At 45.4% G+C, this 19,711-nt stretch overlaps 1 protein-coding gene across 2 annotated transcripts in view; it reads left to right on the top strand.

Annotated features, from left to right (window-relative positions):
* Positions 1-659: 659 nt before the first annotated feature.
* The window catches only part of LOC136517347 (ARM REPEAT PROTEIN INTERACTING WITH ABF2-like), a 30,549-nt gene continuing 11,497 nt past the window's right edge, over positions 660-19,711 (top strand). Inside the window, exons 1-8 of one of the 2 annotated variants that reach the window (XM_066510897.1) lie at positions 660-1,078; positions 1,170-1,291; positions 1,762-1,934; positions 2,016-2,136; positions 2,244-2,318; positions 3,856-3,950; positions 11,736-11,811; positions 16,274-16,381. In XM_066510897.1, coding sequence (XP_066366994.1) covers positions 748-1,078; positions 1,170-1,291; positions 1,762-1,934; positions 2,016-2,136; positions 2,244-2,318; positions 3,856-3,950; positions 11,736-11,811; positions 16,274-16,381 — 1,101 coding nt within the window. In that variant the 5' untranslated portion in view covers positions 660-747. Of the gene's footprint in view, positions 1,079-1,169; positions 1,337-1,761; positions 1,935-2,015; positions 2,137-2,243; positions 2,319-3,855; positions 3,951-11,735; positions 11,812-16,273; positions 16,382-19,711 lie in introns of both variants that reach the window. The other variant, XM_066510896.1, reaches the window with a different exon arrangement.

The raw sequence follows: 19,711 nt of genomic DNA, 5'->3' as shown, positions 1-19,711 counted from the left end.
TGGTCGGGGCAGCCACCCCGGGAGACGCAATAGTCGAGGCAACCACGGACACCGTCAACCACCCTTCACCTCAGATGGCCTCTGCCAACAGACGTCTCAAGCGCTTCACCGAGCGAATGACTAAGGTGAGGCAGCCACCACTCCTGGAGCTGTCCAGAGTTGATGCGACGACAGCGGGCGTACATCGCCCACTTGGCTCTCCAAGAGGAGCAAGCGGATAGCGGCTCAGAGCATATCTCATATCCTGGCGTCCAAACGAGGTAAGCACCTTGTCTTGAAACGCATAGGACTAAACAGCGGGATATCGTCTCCGTCAACCCCAGGAATATGCAGACACTACGCGAGTTGTTCTCACCGGACAACGATGTGGGTGAGCGCAAGTGACACCGCCGCTGCTCTGCAGCCCGGTTGTAGGCCTCCTAGCCAGCACCGCAATACAGGTTGATCAGTGACCAATGTAACATCGTATCTATCAGTACACTAGAGGGCTTTGGCTTTCAGTATACTAGAGGGTGCGTCCATGTAAAAATTATTGACCCCTTAGAGCACCATTAAGGTATAATCTTAATATAAAGACGTGCAAACTTTTTGCGTGATCAAGAAAAAACTGTTTGAAGTAAAAAAATCATTTTCTTTTTTTCATTTCTACATTTGTGTCGAACAGCACCCTACCGCGCCGGAATCGCACTGCTTGTGCCTTTTCCTCCACAATCCGTCACGCTCTGCGCGCCGCCGTCGACCTATCGAATGGAGGCGGAGCAGCAAAAGCAGCAGCCCCAGCGCCCGCGCCCGCGCCCGCGCCGCAAGGGGCAGAAGCGGAAGTTGGAGGACGAGGCATCCGCCGCCGCCGCCGCCGCCGCGGCCTCGCTCGGCAGCGCGGGCGCCGACGATGACAACGAGGAGGAGGACGGCTCGGCGGGCACCCCCGAGATCTGCTGCCGCCACTCCCACGCAGCGCTTGCCCGCGAGGTCCGCGCGCAGGTTGATGTCCTCGTCCGCTGCGCCTCTTCGTGGCGCCACGCGGACCGCGCCGCCGCCAAGCGCGCCACCCACGTCCTCGCTGAGCTCGCCAAAAACGGTAACCTCCCTTCGCCAAACCTCACTCCGGCCGCACCGATCCGTGCACCCGCATCCTTACCGAGTGGATCTGGTGGTTGTCAATTGAGCAGAGGAGGTTGTCAACGTGATTGTAGAGGGCGGCGCCGTGGCGGCCTTGGTGTGCCACCTAGAAGAGCCTGCTGTGGCTGCGCTAACGCAGGAGGAACAACAACTGCGTCCGTTTGAGCATGAGGTTGAGAAGGGCGCTGCCTTCGCTCTGGGCCTCCTAGCTGTGAAGGTTCCTTCATTAATTCCCTAATTGAGTTGTAGATGCACTTTTGGTACCAATGCAATTACTTGTATTATCGACAAATTTATGTTCTAAATAGGGCTGTGAATTTTCAAGTTTCCTGTGGCATAGGATTACAAAGTTTAAGAACTTCAACTATCCCATGTTTATATATACTGTAATTCTGAACGCCCAAACCTCATCCTTAGAAAAACCTAGGAACTTCCAAGTGCTATATACTTGGTGTCTTTCTAGTCAGTCTCTTGTACCCTTTAGAAAAACTTAGGAACCTAAGATATCCTAATCGCTCTAGTTCTGTAGGGACCTTTTAATAGTTGTGTTTTGAGCAATTGATGCTTTACTCTTATGTACTTTTCATCAAGTTACTATTGCTATGGTCAATTTAATCATTTATTCTGTGTTCACTGTAACAGCCTGAACATCAACAACTTATAGTTGATGCTGGTGCACTACCTCCTCTAGTGAAACTCTTGAAAAGGCAGAAAAGTACTACAAATTCGAGGGTGGTTAATAGTGTTATCAAGAGAGCAGCTGATGCAATTACAAATCTTGCACATGAGAATAGCAACATCAAAACTAGCGTCAGGTTTTGTTTTATGCCTTTTGATCATTTGATAACGTTTTCCTTGAGAAGTTTTCACTTGCTGAGGGTTTTGTTTTACTGCAGAATGGAAGGTGGAGTCCCACCACTTGTTGAATTGCTAGAATCGCAGGATCTTAAGGTGCAGAGGGCAGCTGCAGGTGCCTTGCGGACTTTAGCCTTTAAAAATGATGAAAATAAAACTCAGGTGAGATATCAAAATCAATGAAGGCTATAATTATGTTAGATTTTGACATCTGAACTTGCATATGCCTTTTACACATATTCACGACATGGTAAATTCCTGTAATGCAGATTGTTCAATGCAATGCTTTGCCAACTTTGATCTTAATGCTGCGATCTGAAGATGCTGCAATTCACTATGAAGCAGTAAGGCCTTGTGCTATTCTCCAGTTTTGATTACGAGGCACTGAATACTCTGATGTGAACTCCACTTCTCTAAGAGCACTTTCTCACACTGTTGAGATGTATCGTTTGATTGATTATGAGCAGGTTAATGTTGTTACAAATAAATGATCATATCATTTGAAATTGTGCCATTCTACAATTTTGCACAATCCTTAATCAGCATTTATCATTGCTAGGCCTTGTGAAATATAAAATTTTAATGCTCCATCTTGAAACTTAATGCTGGATCATAACACTGTATATTTAGTTGGGAAATTTCATGGTAGACTATGTTTCATTCTCTATTACATGGACAATTTTGAATGTATTTCCAAAGTTGAATAGAAACTTAATTTTGGCTATTAGCAGTTACCTTACAGATATTATGTTGTCCTACAACACATTTATATCATAGGCTTTGCATACTTTATTCAATATTTCCTGCCATGTAAGATGCAGTTTGATTAATATTTTCTGATCCCATTGATGAAATTATATTAATTTGGATTCATGATTACCCTGAAGTTGTGCACTGATATTGATCTATTGCATATAGCCAACCTTAGTGAAACCACTAGCAGTGCGTTTGGCAACTATTGGGAAATGGCATGAGAATTGGTGGTGGGAGTTGTAGCGAATTATGAGAATTTGATTTTTAGGTCCAATCGCTTGTTTGGTTCATTGAGGGAAATAAGACACGGAAAGAGGGTGTGTGGTTTTTTTTTCTGTGAGAAAGGGAAGTGATTGGTAGGAGTTGGCCCTGTAAACTCACTTTCCCGTCCCACCAAACAAACAAAAGATTTCTAAACTCTTACCCCCCAAACTCCCATTCCCTTGTACCAATTATCCCCAACCAAACGTGCCGTAGAGGTTATTGAATTGGCTAAGGTAAATATCTTGAACGCACTCTCTCTCTCTCTCTCTCTCTTGTCAACTGGCTATAGACCTTAATGGCTGTATTAAGCTAGTTCAGGCGATCTTTGAGGCTGAAATTGAAGATTTGAAAACTTAGCAATACACCCAAATAAGTTTGAGGGCCAGTGGTGCAGCCGTGCAGGTTAAGCCTGTATCATGGTGCATGTACATGGATGCTTGAAGAATTAAATGTTTATTTGAATGCATAAATGTGCGGCAAGTACTGAGACAACACTAGAGGCTGAGGCTATTTACTACTTGGTTCCTGAAATATTTCAAAAAGTAATCTGCACCTGCTACTTGTAACATGTTTGCTAAGTAAACTTGATTGTAGAAGCTTATGCAAAACAAATAAATTGCATGAAACTGGTCTGAGGCTCTGAGTTACCTCCTTATATTGACTTGCTGTTCTATGCTCTTTTATCCGTTGAATAAACTTCTACATGGTGCAAAGTTACCTTTCTGTACTAACTTCTTTATCAATCCAACATGTTTGCTGATAAACTTTCATAGAATATCAGCACAATCTTGGATCTAATCTATTCATGATTTCTTTAATTTTATTGCAATGCACTCTAACCATTTTTCTCGATTGACATGTTAGGTTGGTGTCATTGGAAATTTGGTTCATTCATCACCAAACATCAAGAAGGAGGTTCTTAATGCAGGGGCACTGCAACCTGTGATTCGATTATTAAGGTATGGTCATCATAGGGAAGTGCAGCTTTATTAGGTGCATAAAGAACTTTATAATTGTATATATTTGTTAGGTTCTCCAATACTGCTAGCATAGTAAGGTCCTTAGCAGAAATGCCCACGCGTTGCTATGGAAAATTCTAATCCTTTATGTGACAAAGGGGACCAAAATAGATGATCTCCAAGTAGAATAATTACTGCAAAGGTACTCCTTCCATTCCAAAGGAATGGACATGCAGGCTGCAACATGATGTTCTAAGAACTCAAGCTGGTATGGGCCCAACCTATACCATTAAGTTTTTCTGGGATTATTTTTGAATCCTAAAACATCACATGTTCTGAAACGGAGGGAGTAAGATGGAAAAAGGTAAATAAATTTCTCAAAAAGTTGGTCTGCTTCAAGGACATCAGATGAGATCAGAGTTAAATTCCCATCCATGATTGATGATTCCTTCTGGCTCCATAGCTGTGGGTAAGTTTTTAGTGCAAGTTGAGTGAATGGCTTGGTAACAATCAACACTGCCGAGTTTCTCTACATGTGCATATAGAGAATACAGTCTGATATTGATAAGGAGCTAGCTCCTTAGATTTTCATCCGTTAGCCATTCTAATGGAGATGAAACCCGAAAGAAAACCGTTGGGGCGTAACCCTCTTAGCGACGCGCCATATCGGAACCCGGGTATGGTGTTAAATGAGCAAGGGCCGGGTCGTCACCCCCGTGACGCGCCGTGTCACGATCTGGGCACGGTGTCAAGTGAACAAGGATCGGGTCCTCGCATCCTTAGTGGCGCGCTACATCGGCGCCCGGGTGTAGTGAAAAATGAGCAAGGGTCTTCACATCTGAGTCGACGGGTGTGAAGGGTAAGGAAGCTAGTCGAACCAACTAGGATCCGTTTAGGTAGTTGGAATGTAGGGTCGCTTATAGGTAATTAGTTGATACCGCGACTAGGAGGCGTGTAAATCTATTATGCGTTCAAGAGACTAAATGGAAGGATCAGAAGTCGAAGGAGGTGGATAATACAGGTTTCAAGCTTTGGTACACAGGGACAGTCGCAAATAGAAATGGAGGAGTTTTGATTGATAAGAGCCTCAAGAATAGTGTGGTGGGAGTGAGAAGGCAAAGAGATAGGATTATCTTAGTCAAGCTTGTCATTGGTGATATGGTCTTGAACGTAATTAGTGCGTATGCCCTCCAAGTAGGCCTCGACGAGAGTGCTAAGAGACAGTTCTGAGAAGACTTAGATGGCCTGATTAGAGCTGTACCTAGTAGTGAGAAGCTTTTTATAGGAGATCTTAATGGGCATGTAGGTACTACAAGCGCAGGTTTCGAGACAGTTCATGGAGGTTTTGGGTATGATAGCAGGAATCAGGAGGGGGAGGAAGTTCTGGACTTCGCGGTAGCTTTTGACCTGATGATAGTCAACACTTTCTTTAGAAAGAGAGAATCTCATCTAGTGACCTTCAGTAGCGGACAACACTCTAGCCAGATTGACTTTGTCCTCGCAAGAAGAAAGGACAAACGAGCATGCTTGGGTTGCAAGGTGATACCAGGGGAGTGTGTTGTTTCTCAACATAAGCTTTTGGTGGCAGACTTTTGTTTTCAGGTGCGTGCCCATAGGGATAAACAAGCTAAGATTGAAAGAACAAAGTGGTGGAAACTGAAAGGGAAGACGTCAGAGGTATTCAAGGAAAGGGTTATCAAAGAGGGCTCTTGGAAGGAAGAAGAGGACATAAACAACATGTGGGAGAAGATGGCAACTAACATCCGGAAGGTGGCCTCAGAGGTGTGTGGAGTAACCAAAGGAAGTGGAGGCGAGGCTAAAGATACTTGGTGGTGGAACGAGGAAGTCCAAAGAGCTATTAAGGAGAAGAAGAAGAAAGAATGCTATTGACGCTTGTACCATGACACGAGCGTGGACAACATAGAGAAGTACAAGGTGGCAAAGAAGACTGCAAAGCGAGCTGTAAGTGTGGCAAAGGGTAGAGCGTACGAGGATCTTTACCAACATTTGGGTACGAAGGAAGGATAGAAGGACATTTATAGGATGGCTAGGGTTCGTGAGAGAAAGACAAGGGACTTCAACCAAGTTAAGTGCATTAAGGATGAAAGGGAGCATCTCTTGGTGAAGGAGGATGAGATCCGACATCGATGGCAAGAGTATTTTGACAAATTGTTCAATGGTGAGAAGACGGACACAACGTTTCAGTTGGATGACTCTTTTGATGACACCAATAGGCGCTTTGTGTGGAGAATCCAAGAATCTGAGGTCAGAGAGGCGTTGAAAAGGATGAAAGGAGGTAAGGCGATGGAACGGGATGGTATCCCAATCGAGGTGTGGAGATGCCTCGGGGATATAGCTATAGTATGGCTAACCAAGCTGTTCAACCATATTTTTCGATCGAACAAGATGCCTGACGAGTGGAGAAGTATATTGGTACCGATCTACAAGAATAAAGGGGATATTCAAAGTTGTACTAATTACCGGGGAATTAAGTTGATGAGCCATACTACGAAGCTATGGGAGAGAGTTATCGAGCATCGCTTGAGAGCAATAACTCGGGTCTATGAACCAATTTGGTTTCATGCCCGGTAGGTCAACCATGGAAGCAATTTTCTTAATAAGACAAGTTATGGAGCGGTATAGGGAGAAGAAGAAGGACCACATGATTTTTTTTTGACTTGGTGAAGGCTTATGACAAAATACCAAGGAATGTTATGTGGTGGGCTTTGGACAAACATAAAGTCCCAACAAAGTACGTCGGGCTCATTAAGTACATGTACAACAATGTTGTAACTAGTGTTCGAACAAGTGATGAAGACATGGATGACTTCCCGATTAGGATAGGACTACATCAAGGGTCAGCTTTGAGCCCTTATCTATTTACCTTAGTGATGGATGAGGTCACAAGGGACATACAAGGAGACATCCTCTGGTGTATGCTTTTCGCAGATGATGTAGTGCTAGTTGATGAAAATCGGACATGAGTGAATTAGAAACTGGAGTTATGGCGGGAGACTTTGGAGTCCAAAGGTTTTAGACTCAGTAGAACTAAAACTGAGTATATGAGATGTGACTTCGGCACTACTACCCGGGAGGAGCAAGATATTAGTTTGGAAGGTCAAGTAGTGCCTAGGAAGGATACCTTTCGATATTTAGGATCAATGCTACAGAGAGACGGGGATATTGATGATGATGTTAGCCATAGAATCAAAGCAGGGTGGATGAAGTGGCGCCAAGCATCTGGTGTCCTATGTGACAAAAGGGTACCACAGAAGCTAAAAGGTAAGTTTTATAGGACGGCGATTAGACCTGCTATGTTGTATGGTGTAGAATGTTGGCCTACGAAAAGACGACATGTTCAACAGATAAGTGTCGCGGAAATGCGTATGTTGCGTTGGATTTACGGTCATATAAGAAGGGATCGAGTTCGGAACGATGATATACGTGATAGATTAGGGGTAGCACCAATTGAAGAAAAGCTTGTCCAACACCGGTTGAGATGGTTTGGACATGTCCAACGGAGACCTCCAGAGGCACCTGTGCGTAGTGGAATCCTAAGCCAGGATAGTAACGTGAAGAGAGGCAGAGGAAGACCGAAGTTGACTTAGGTAGAGGCAATAAAAGGAGACTTGAAAGGATGGAATATACCCAAAGACTTAGCCTTAGATAGGAGTGCTTCGAAAATAACTATTCACGTGTCTGAACCTTGATTGCTTCTGCTGGGTTTCAACTCTAGCCTATCCCAACTTGTTTAGGACTTAAAGGCTTTGTTGTTGTTGTTATAGTAGCAGAACCATCAAGAATTTCCATGCACTTACGCTGGACCTACTTCTAAAATCTAGGAAACATGCCCCTTCTAAAATATAGGATATATGTATCATCTAGGATACATGACCCTTTTTAAAATATAGGACATATGGACCATTGGCCACTCTTTTTTCCTCTGAAGCTAAAAACTGTTCAGTTAGTGTGGGTTAGATTGACTTCCTTGTACATTAGTTAGTCGTTAAACTGTTGCATGCCCAAACAACCAGAAGAGAGTTCCATAATGTTTCTCGGGCATGGGAGTTGCTTGTGGGCTGATTCAACTCAATTAGCATCGATATGGTGGCTAGTTCATTGAGCAACATGTTAGGTTTCACGCACCAACCAAGTGAACCCAAAAGCTTAAGCGATTGGGAAGAGGTGGGCAATCCACTAATACTTCACAGCACTCCCACTCACGTGCAGCCAGAACAAGGCGCAAACGTGGAAATAAAGGAGGGAGCGGAGGACTTAAAAGATGCCTCTACGAGGACTCGAACTCGAGACCTCTGGCTTTGATACCATGTTAGTTTCATGCACCAACCAAGTGAACCCAAAAGCTTAAGCGATTGGGAAGAGGTGGGCAATCCACTAATACTTCACAACACAACACACATATTTATTGATGCCAATAAACACACATTTATTGAGGCCAATGTTCAATAATTGAATAAGATGTGAATATGAAGAAACACAGATAGAAAAGGAGAAGAATTGCAGACCTTGCCATCAGGTTCCGTGGGAGTGGGTTAGCAGCTCGGCCGTGCTGCCCACGACTAGACTCAACACCACGCGTTGATCATGGAGGAAGTCAAACCTCTAAAGGCCATGGACTCCATGGCCCATGGGCCTGCACCACGACACGCCGGATGCCTGGATCTGGTATCCCAGGTTGGAGGGGGAGGACGGAACTTCCAATACTGCGCTGTCACAAGGAAGGCGAGGGGCATGCTAAGAAGCTCTACACTTGACCACGGAGCCGGTGCCGTCTTCTCATAGGTGTTCTCCAGATCTCCTCCCACGGGACAGGCATGCTTCATGACCGTCGTGGGGCCAATGGCCGTGTCGAAGGAGGTGTAGCAGGCAGGCAGGCGGAGGTGTGAGCCAAGGGCGGGGTTTTGAACAGTTGGACGAAAGTCAGGGTGCATCATTGGATGAGACGAGCGAACATACGTTCATGCGGAGGGACCGCTGGTGGGGCGATGAATGTATGAATGGGCTTGGCTGATGGACAAAATCCTGAGGAGAGAAACTTTTACTCTTTAATACTCCCACTGTCCAAAAAGAATGTAATTCTCTCTTCCCTAGGAGTCAAACAATGTAAAGTTTGACCAAATCTGTACTAAAAAAATACTAACATTTATGATACAAAATATGTATCGTTAGATTAACTATAAAATATATTTTTATAGTAAACCTAAATAGAAACATAAATAGGGCGCACCCAGTGCAGAGAGCTCCCGCTCTGTGCGGGGTCTGGGGAAGGGTGTTAGTAGCAAGCCTTACCCTCGCCTGTGCAATGCGAGGAGACCGCAACTCGAACCCGGGACCTTCCTGTCACAGGCGGTAAGACTCTACCGCTTGCACTAGGCCCGCCCTTCAAATGGAAACATAAATGTTGATACTATTTTCTTTAAATTTAGTTAAACTTAAGAAAATTTGACCTGTTTCAAATCTAGAATATACATTCTTTTTTGGACGGATGGAGTATTAGGTATAGATATATAATGCATGCTCTGTTGAGCTTGAGCATGCCTTACAAATGTTCTATTAGAGCATCTCCCACAGATTACTTATCCTGCATCCCCTAAAAGTCTATATAAGTGATCTATTATGTATTATTAGTAGTGTAGCTCATCTCCTCTCCCAACATATTACCAGTACTTTTAAAGTTGATAGGGGAGAGGGAGTGGATAGGGATTTTAAGTAGTTACTTAAAACTTTTAGGTATTGGAGATAGGTTGAGTAATCTGTTGGAGCAACCACAATCCCTTGAATTGCATATTTTTAGTATCAGGGATGAGATAAGTAATCTGTTGGAGATGCTCTCATTTTGAGGACACCAATGTGCATGAAGCTTTAATGATTAAGCCAACCAAAACAATGCTAATTATTATATTCGAGCGTAGGCTAGGCCATTCCTAGTCCTCCTATTCAGTTCCTTGTCATTTTTATATTATTCTAGAGAAACACTCGACCATGGTATCCCAATCGAGGTGTGGAGATGCCTTGGGGACATAGCTATAGTATGGCTAACCAAGCTGTTTAACCATATTTTTCGATTGAACAAGATGCCTGACGAGTGGAGAAGAAGTATATTGGTACCGATCTACAAGAATAAAGGAGATATTCAAAGTTGTACTAATTATCGGGGAATTAAGTTGATGAGCCATACTATGAAGCTATGGGAGAGAGTTATCGAGCATCGCTTGAGAGCAATAACGTGGGTCTCTATGAACCAATTTGGTTTCATGCCCGGAAGGTCAACCATGGAAGCTATTTTCTTAATAAGACAAGTTATGGAGCGGTATAGGGAGAAGAAGAAGGACCTACACATGGTTTTTATTAACTTGGAGAAGGCTTATGATAAAATACCAAGGAATGTTATGTGGTGGGCTTTGGACAAACATAAAGTCCCAACGAAGTATGTCAGGCTCATTAAGGACATGTACAACAATGTTGTGACTAGTGTTCGACCAAGTGATGGAGACACGGATGACTTCCCGATTATGATAGGGTTACATCAAGGGTCAGCTTTGAGTCCTTATCTGTTTGCCTTAGTGATGGATGAGGTCACAAGGGGCATACAAGGGGACATCCCTTGGTGTATGCTTTTCGCAGACGATGTAGTGCTAGTTGATGAAAGTCGGACAGGAGTGAATCAGAAACTGGAGTTATGGCGGGAGACTTTGGAGTCTAAAGGTTTTAGACTCAGTAGAACTAAAACTGAGTATATGAGATGTGACTTCGGCATTACTACTCGGGAGGAGGAAGATATTAGTTTGGAAGGTCAAGTAGTGCCTAAGAAGGATACCTTTCGATATTTAGGATCAATGCTACAGAGAGACGGGGATATTGATGAAGATGTTTGCCATAGAATCAAAGCAGGGTGGATGAAGTGGCGCCAAGCATCTGGTGTCCTATGTGATAAAAGGATACCACAGAAGCTAAAAGGTAAGTTTTATAGGACGGCGATTAGACCTGCTATGTTGTATGGTGCAGAATGTTGGCCTACGAAAAGACGATATGTTCAACAGATAAGTGTCGCGGAAATGCGTATGTTGCGTTGGATTTGCAGTCATATAAGAAGGGATCGAGTTCGGAACGATGATATACGTGATAGATTAGGGGTAGTACCAATTGAAGAAAAGCTTGTCCAATACCGGTTGAGATGGTTTGGACATGTCCAACGGAGACCTCCAGAGGCACCGGTGCGTAGTGGAATTCTAAGCCAGGATAGTAACGTGAAGAGAGGCAGAGGAAGGCTGAAGTTGACTTAGGTAGAGGCAATAAAAGGAGACTTGAAAGGATGGAATATACCCAAAGACTTAGCCTTAGATAGGAGTGCTTGGAAAATAACTATTCACGTGCCTCTGCTGGGTTTCAACTCTAGCCTACCCTAACTTGTTTTGGACTTAAAGGCTTTGTTGTTGTTGTAAACACTCGACCATGGCTTTGTCTTAAAGAGTATTGAACCCCGGTTGTCCAAAAAACTCGCTGAAACTGGTTCAGTGAGGTATCCACATTTGGTGAGGGACTGGAATTTTGGGTGGGTGGCCTTCTTGTTGGGAAACTGTACCAACCAAGCTACTGGCTCCTTTCTCATCTTGTATTCTAGAATACCATCTTATTCAAATGAGAAGGTTCTTTGTCATTGTTATTTAAGTTTTAAAGGGTGCTCTATGATTTGCTCTACACCGGCAACTCACCTCAAGAATATCTGCTTGATATATGAAACATTGCTTTCTTTATTTTTTTCAGCTCATGTTGTACAGAAAGCCAAAGAGAGGCTGCTTTGTTGCTAGGGCAATTTGCTTCGGCCGACTCGGATTGCAAGGTGCTTAATAAATATGGAATACTTATTGTTTACAAGTCTTCAGTAAATTTTGCAAATCCACTGGTAGGTTAGTCAAAACTAAAGAGAGAATCGCACCACTAATCCCTGAATTTGCATGGTTCTCTCGCACACCCCTCAATTTGTAACTTACATTGTGAACCCTTCTAACTTTGGACCCATTGTGGCATCGGCCCAAATTACCATTAGCTACCTAGTTTAATTGATGGTGCTGATGTGGCATCAAACATGGGCTATTATACTGGACTGTTTATTTTCTTTTATCGTCGCCTCCTTCCCTTTTCTTTTCCATTGATCAATACATCACTGACATGGATATGTAGATGATGCCATCAAATTGACTAATTATTTGACCAGTGAACAAAATATTTTGTTTTCGTACGTGTCATTATTTATGGCGTACTCAACTGGTAGCCGTGTCTTCTTGTGAACAGGCCTTATTGTAGATAGGCATTATTTATGAATGTGACTTTCAATACCATGTATATTTGGCTAATATTAGACTATCAATCCCCTTCTTTTTCAAGAAGTATTTATTTTGTATTATTGTTCCATAATTTGATGGGATTTAACCACCCATGTTCTTTATTTGTGATTGGAATGTATATTGCACATGTCTTAAGGTTATAGGCCAAAACCTGTGTCAACATGCCATGGAGAGCAGGTCCCATGTTTAATGCTCATGTCAACACAATTTGTTATGTTAAGGTGATTTGGGCCAATGTTGCAAACAGACCTGAAGTTTAGGGGGGCTAGCAAAGTAATTTGCTTGTTGAGGGAAGTTGGTGAGTGAGACAACAACACAACTTTAAGGGCTAGTGGTGCAATTCTCTCTTTTTCAGGAGTACTGGTGATTTACATATGTAACATTTAATTTATGTGCACTGTATGTTGGGATAGAAGTGAAATAAGTAGTAAACCCCATTTCTGGCCAAGCACATCAGGTGTGACAGATTGTCGTTGCTGGGACCGTCTGGCGCCTTTTGACATGATGCCAGGGCACCATCAATGGAGGCTAACACTCTTAGTGGTTCTAGTACAAATAAAGTGATCCACATAGACTAGGGAATGTTGGGACTAGTATTCACACAATGCAAACTATCACTACTTGTGGTTTACAAAGAAACTTTTTCCTTTCATCATGCCTCACCTTTATTTCCTCTCCCTCTTCTTTTTTAGCATGGACCACCTTCTCTCTCCCCAAGCATATGTAGCTTCTGCAAGCCACTATGACAAGTGCAGAGCACCTACTTTTTTTATCCGATCCTACATGGCCTCTGGGGCTACTAGTAAAAAAGCAGCGTTGGGGAAGGCCTAGGCCTACATGCTGCTGGCCAGTCCATGCATGACCTCACTTATTCTCCTTGTTGCTCTTTTCTAACTATGTCTCTGCATCTCTTATTCTTGGTCTGATCTGGGTGCCACACAATCACGAATCCAGATTGGTGTGCCATATGGCAGCCTATGCAACTGCCCTATCCGGTGCTGGCACACTTATCTTCCTTATCTAGTCCCAGCTCATGTTTCCGGTGTCTGCACGTGCCAAGTCCCAGCTCTGCCCTTACCTGCATTGCGTCTTCATCACTGTGCTTGGCAACAACACACCCTGGGTTCTATGCTCAAGCTGAACCTAGCTCGGCTACCACAACAACAACAACAACAACAACAACAACAAAGCCTTTAAGTCCCAAACAAGTTGGGGTAGGCTAGAGTTGAAACCCAACAGAAACAATCAAGGTTCAGGCACGTGAATAGCTGTCTTCCAAGCACTCCTATCTAAGGCTAAGTCTTTGGGTATATTCCATCCTTTCAAGTCTCCTTTTATTGCCTCTACCCAAGTCAACTTCGGTCTTCCTCTGCCTCTCTTCACGTTACTATCCTGACTTAGGATTCCACTACGCACCGGTGCATCTGGAGGTCTCCGTTGCACATGTCCAAACCATCTCAACCGGTGTTGGACAAGCTTTTCTTCAATTGGCGCTACCCCTAATCTCTCACGTATATCATCGTTCCGAACTCGATCCCTTCTTGTATGCCCGCAAATCCAACGCAACATACGCATTTCCACGACACTTAGCTGTTGAATATGTCGTCTTTTCGTAGGCCAACATTCTGCACCATACAACATAGCAGGTCTAATCGCCGTCCTATAAAACTTGCCTTTTAGCTTCTGTGGTACCCTTTTGTCACATAGGACACCAGACGCTTGCCGCCACTTCATCCACCCTGCTTTGATTCTATGGCTAACATCTTCATCAATATCCCCGTCCCTCTGTAGCATTGATCCTAAATATCGAAAGGTATCCATCCTAGGCACTACTTGACCTTCCAAACTAACATCTTCCTCCTCCCGAGTAGTAGTGCCGAAGTCACATCTCATATACTCAGTTTTAGTTCTACTAAGTCTAAAACCTTTGGACTCCAAAGTCTCCCGCCATAACTCCAGTTTCTGATTCACTCCTGTCCGGCTTTCATCAACTAGCACTACATCGTCCGCGAAAAGCATACACCAAGGGATGTCCCCTTGTATGTCCCTTGTGACCTCATCCATCACTAAAGCAAACAAATAAGGGCTCAAAGCTGACCCTTGATGTAGTCCTATCCTAATCGGAAAGTCATCTGTGTCTCCGTCACTTGTTCGAACTCTAGTCACAACATTGTTGTACATGTCCTTAATGAGCCCGACGTACTTCGTTGGGACTTTATGTTTGTCCAAAGCCCACCACATAACATTCCTTGGTATTTTATCATAAGCCTTCTCCAAGTCAATAAAAACCATGTGTAGGTCCTTCTTCTTCTCCCTATACCGCTCCATAACTTGTCTTATTAAGAAAATTGCCTCCATGGTTGACCTTCCGGGCATGAAACCAAATTGGTTCATAGAGACCCGCGTTATTGCTCTCAAGCGATGCTCGATAACTCTCTCCATAGCTTCATAGTATGGCTCATCAACTTAATTCCCCGGTAATTTGTACAACTTTGAATATCTCCTTTATTCTTGTAGATCGGTACCAATATACTTCTCCTCCACTCATCAGGCATCTTGTTCGATCAAAAAATATGGTTGAACAACTTGGTCAACCATACTACAGCTATGTCCCCGAGGCATCTCCACACCTCGATTGGGATACCATCCGGTCCCATCGCCTTACCTCCTTTCATCCTTTTCAACGCCTCTCTGACCTCAGATTCTTGGATTCTCCGCACAAAGCGCCTATTGGTGTCATCAAAAGAGTCATCCAACTGAAAGGTTGTGTCCATATTCTCACCATTGAACAATTTGTCAAAATACTCTTGCCATCGATGTTGGATCTCATCCTCCTTTACCAAGAGATGCTCCCTTTCATCCTTAATGCACTTAACTTGGTTGAAGTCCCGTGTCTTTCTCTCACGAACCCTAGCCATCCTATAAATGTCCTTCTCTCCTTCCTTCGTATTCAAATGTTGGTAAAGATCCTCGTATGTTCTACCCTTTGCCACACTTACAACTCGCTTTGCAGTCTTCTTTGCCACCTTGTACTTCTCTATGTTGTCCACACTCTTGTCATGGTACAAGCGTCTATAGCATTCTTTCTTCTCCTTAATAGCCCTTTGGACTTCCTCGTTCCACCACCAAGTATCTTTAGCCTCGCGTCCCCTTCCTTTGGTTACTCCACACACCTCTGAGGCTACCTTCCGAATGTTGGTTGCCATCTTGTCCCACATATTGTTTATGTCGTCTTCTTCCTTCCAAGAGCCCTCTTTGATAACCCTTTCCCTAAATACCTCTGACGTCTCCCCTTTCAGTTTCCACCACTTTGTTCTTTCAATCTTAGCTTGTTTATCCCTACGGGCACGCACCTGAAAACGAAAATCTGCCACCAAAAGCTTATGTTGAGAAACAACACACTCCCCTGGTATCACCTTGCAATCCAAGCATGCTCGTTTGTCCTTTCTTCTTGCGAGGACAAAGTCAATCTGACTACAGTGTTGTCCGCTACTGAAGGTCACTAGATGAGATTCTCTCTTTCTAAAGAAAGTGTTGGCTACCACACGCATTTCAATTGCTCCACCACTCCTGGCTTACACCACACCCTAAGCCCTCCCCTACCAATAAATCATTGATAAGATTTAAGTTTTTTTTAGAAGTTAGTTTATTTGTTGCAGAGGTAGCCTACCCCAACTTGCTTGGGACTGAAAGGCTATGTTGTTGTTGTTGTTGTTTCCTTGGGAGATGGGAGAGAGGACAACCATGGGGACCACTTGTTGTCTGTTCTTTGAGTGGAGAGATGCAGAAGGTAGAAAAAGAATGAACTCAACAATTGAATATAATGTTCAGTATAAGGAAATCTAGAATGATAAATCTCATTATCTAGGAATGACACAAAAGCAAAGAGATATAAGATGTATTCTCCAGTTAATTCGTTTCTGAACTTGATAGATTAATATATATGTTTGTTTACAGGTCCATATTGTGCAAAGGGGTGCAGTCCGTCCACTAATTGAAATGCTACAGTCAGCTGATGTCCAACTCCGGGAGATGTCTGCTTTTGCACTTGGCAGGCTTGCCCAGGTTTAATTTTTATTTTTAATATAGCGTATTTTTTAATGTTTATGAGGTACTTTACTGTTTTCTACTCTAGAGAATCAGTGGAGGCAGTGAAATAAAAACACCACAGATTTTTTCTTGCTCTTTTACAAAATCCACACAATGTATAACTTTATCAAATTAGTTCCCTTGCTTCTCTGTTGATGGGAACTATATGTGGGGACTGGGGATGCAAAGATCATAATATGTTTAGGGCAAAACCATAGTGAGTTTGCTGGCACCACATACCTTCCTTATCCAGTCCATCCTAGACATGGACAGATTTTCCAAATATGCGGGCTTCATGTTACTGGTGTCTGCATGTGCCAAGTCCCTTGCTCTGCCCTTATCTGCATTGCATCTTCACCACTGTGATTGTCAACAACACACCCAGGGTGCTGCTGTATTCGAGGTACCTCTGGTACCACACACATTCCAATTGCTCCGCCAAGTAATTGAAGTTACGCAGCTTGTCGGGTATCGATATTAGGAATACCCAAACCAAGGAAGTTAGCGCCCACGTTGATTTCCCCGGATGGATCAAGACATATTAAAAGGCCTCGCCCGACCCCAAGGCCGCGGGCTCCGTCTCGCCCGACCTCGAGGCCGCGGGCTCTCGCCCGATCCCTAGGACGCGGGTTCTGTCTCGTCCAAGGCCGCAGGCTCTCCGTCTCGCCCGACCTCGAGGCCGCGGGCTCCGTCTTGCCTGACCTCGAGGCCGTGGGCTCCGTCTCGCCCGACCCCTTGGGTGCAGGCTCCGTCTCGCCCAAGGCCACGGGCTCCGTCTCGCTCGATCCCAAGGACGTGGGTTCTGTCTCGCCCAAGGCTGCGGGCTCCGTCTCGCCCGATCCCGAGGCCACGGGCTCCGTCTCGCTCAAAGCCACGAGCTTCGTCTCGCCCGACCCCTTGGGTGCAGGCTCCATCTCGCCCGAGGCCGCGGGCTCCGTCTCGCCCGACCCCTTGGGTGCGGGCTCCGTCTCGCTCAAGGCCACGGGCTCCGTCTCGCCCGACCCCTTGGGTGCGGGCTCCGTCTTGCCCGACCCTAAGGACGCGGTTTCCGTCTCGTCCGACGGGGACCCATACGGCCGCCAACCACTCCAGGTCCAAGCGTATGGCCCTAGGTCAAAACTCTGACACCAGGGAAGAGACTGGCACGCCTCGATGTAACCCGTGGCAATGAAGGGCCATACCTGGGGATTCGCGTCAAGAACAGTGTTGGGCGTGCCGGTGGTATTCTGCCTAACCCTCGTACGGACACTGACAGGCGCGTCAGTTCACCACGACGTTCGTCGGGACGGAGTGGAACGCCATGACCGGCAGATTACGCCTGCGCATGGTGCCAGTAACGAACAGGGCCGCGACGTGGAGCCGTCCCTGTTGACATCTACAGGATCGGCGGGACCCGCATGAAGGAGAAGGACACGGCGACCCTGGAAGCCTTCTCTCTCGTTCTTCTTATTTTCCTCCGCTGTAACCCGCGCTTTCCCTTCGTCTATAAAAGGGAAAGCAGGGCGCCCATACCAGGGGATCCGGACAGAGAATCAAAAACACAAGAGCACGACATGAGCACACGGCTGAGCGGCAATCGAGCTCTTAGCACACGTTCACTCCTTCCACCAGAGACTTGGGATCCTTTCCCTCTCTCGCCTGTTTGTAACCTCTACCGCAAACCAAGTGCCGGTAACACGAGCAGCAGCGAACTGAACGTAGGGACGTTTCGCCCGAACCAGTATAAATCCTTGTGTCTTCCGAGCACACCATCCGAGCCAGACACGTAAATACAAATTTACTCGTCGGTGGTCCGAAAACACCGACACAACTATTCTCCATATGTTGGTTCAATAGCCCATATGTTGGTTGCACAGAATTCTGTCTTTTGTTTTTGAGTTAAATGCACCGGAGGTCCATTAACTTATGTTGGGGTTTGTCCATCAACTCTAAAAGTTGATTTTCGAATCCATAAACTTTTAAAGTGGTTCACCACAGGTCCATATCCCTTCGTTTGACCCTTAGATTCTATTTCCAGGTCCATAAACTTTTAAAGTGGTTCACCACAGGTTCATACCCTTTCGGTTGGCCCTTAGATCTGACGTGGTCTGCAGCCAGCATGGCATGAAATTTGTTGAGCCCATGCTTATCCTCCGCCTGTGCTGGCCTCCTTTCCACTCCCTCAAGCCTGGCATCTGTGCCTCTGTTCTATATCTGCTCCAGTGCTCACCACCACCACTACCGGTCACCGAGCTCCCACTACCGTGCCTGTCATCTGTGCCTCTGCTCTATCTCTGCTCCAGTGCTTGCCACCACCATTACCGGTCACCGAGTTCCTACTACCGCCGCTGTTCCTTGCCTTGTGCTCCAGCTCTGTCCTAGAATTGAGCTCTACTGAGTTCGTCTCTGCCTCCTCTACCCTTTGCGCTCGTTGGACGCACAGACACCGTGTCGGAGCTCCTAGCCCATCATCCTGCAGCTGCCCTGCCATGGTCGAGCTCGCTTGCGCTACCATTCTTGTCGGTATAGGACATCACCGCTTCAACGAGTGTGCGGTTGAGTCTGCTACGGTTGTACCATCGTCCTAGTGCACACGCATTTAGGGCAAGTCTATGCCAGACCCACCATCTGCCTTCTACCTGCCGTCGACCGCCCGATTGGTACGCTCGTGGCCGACCTGCTACTGGCCTCCATCGGACAAATTAAAACCACCCTCGGGTGCGCTGGTAGCTCGTGGTCCCATCCATTGCCACCGCCGAGTGCTCCCTTGGCCGAATCGGCCCCTCCACGCCATACTTGTGCCTATGTTGATTTGGGGAAGAAAGAAGAGGAAGGAGATGGTTCATGGGACACATGCGCCGTTGCGTCTCTGCCGTGCGCCCCTGCGGCCCCTATGTTGCATCACCGGGCCTTCATCGCGTGCCACTGTCCCATACGCTCGTGCCGCTTGCCGCTCACTGCTGCACACTGCCGCTCAGGGAATGGAGCAAGGGGAAGGGAGGGAGGAGGGGCTAATTGCAAAGTTCATGTCATGCTGGCTGCTGACTCCACATGCCATATCAGATCTAAGGGCCAAACGAAGGGGTATGGACCTACGATGAACCACTTATAAAGTTTATGGACCCAGAAATCAACTTTTAGAGTTGATGGGCCTAACAGAAACCCCGCATAAGTTAATGGAGTGCATCTAACTCTCTCTTGTAAGGGAATTATGTCTTTTGGTTTTTGCTCCACCATATGCTCTGACCGCTAACCATGCATATTTTAGCAAAACTTCTGAACATTTGTAAGTCCTAAATGCTAGGTTACACCATCCTGGCTTGATCC

Source organism: Miscanthus floridulus, chromosome 17 (assembly GCF_019320115.1).
Source record: "Miscanthus floridulus cultivar M001 chromosome 17, ASM1932011v1, whole genome shotgun sequence".
NCBI classification, from domain to species: domain Eukaryota; kingdom Viridiplantae; phylum Streptophyta; class Magnoliopsida; order Poales; family Poaceae; genus Miscanthus; species Miscanthus floridulus.
The sequence above is the reverse complement of the archived record's forward strand: the minus strand, read 5'-3'. Positions and strand labels throughout refer to the sequence as shown.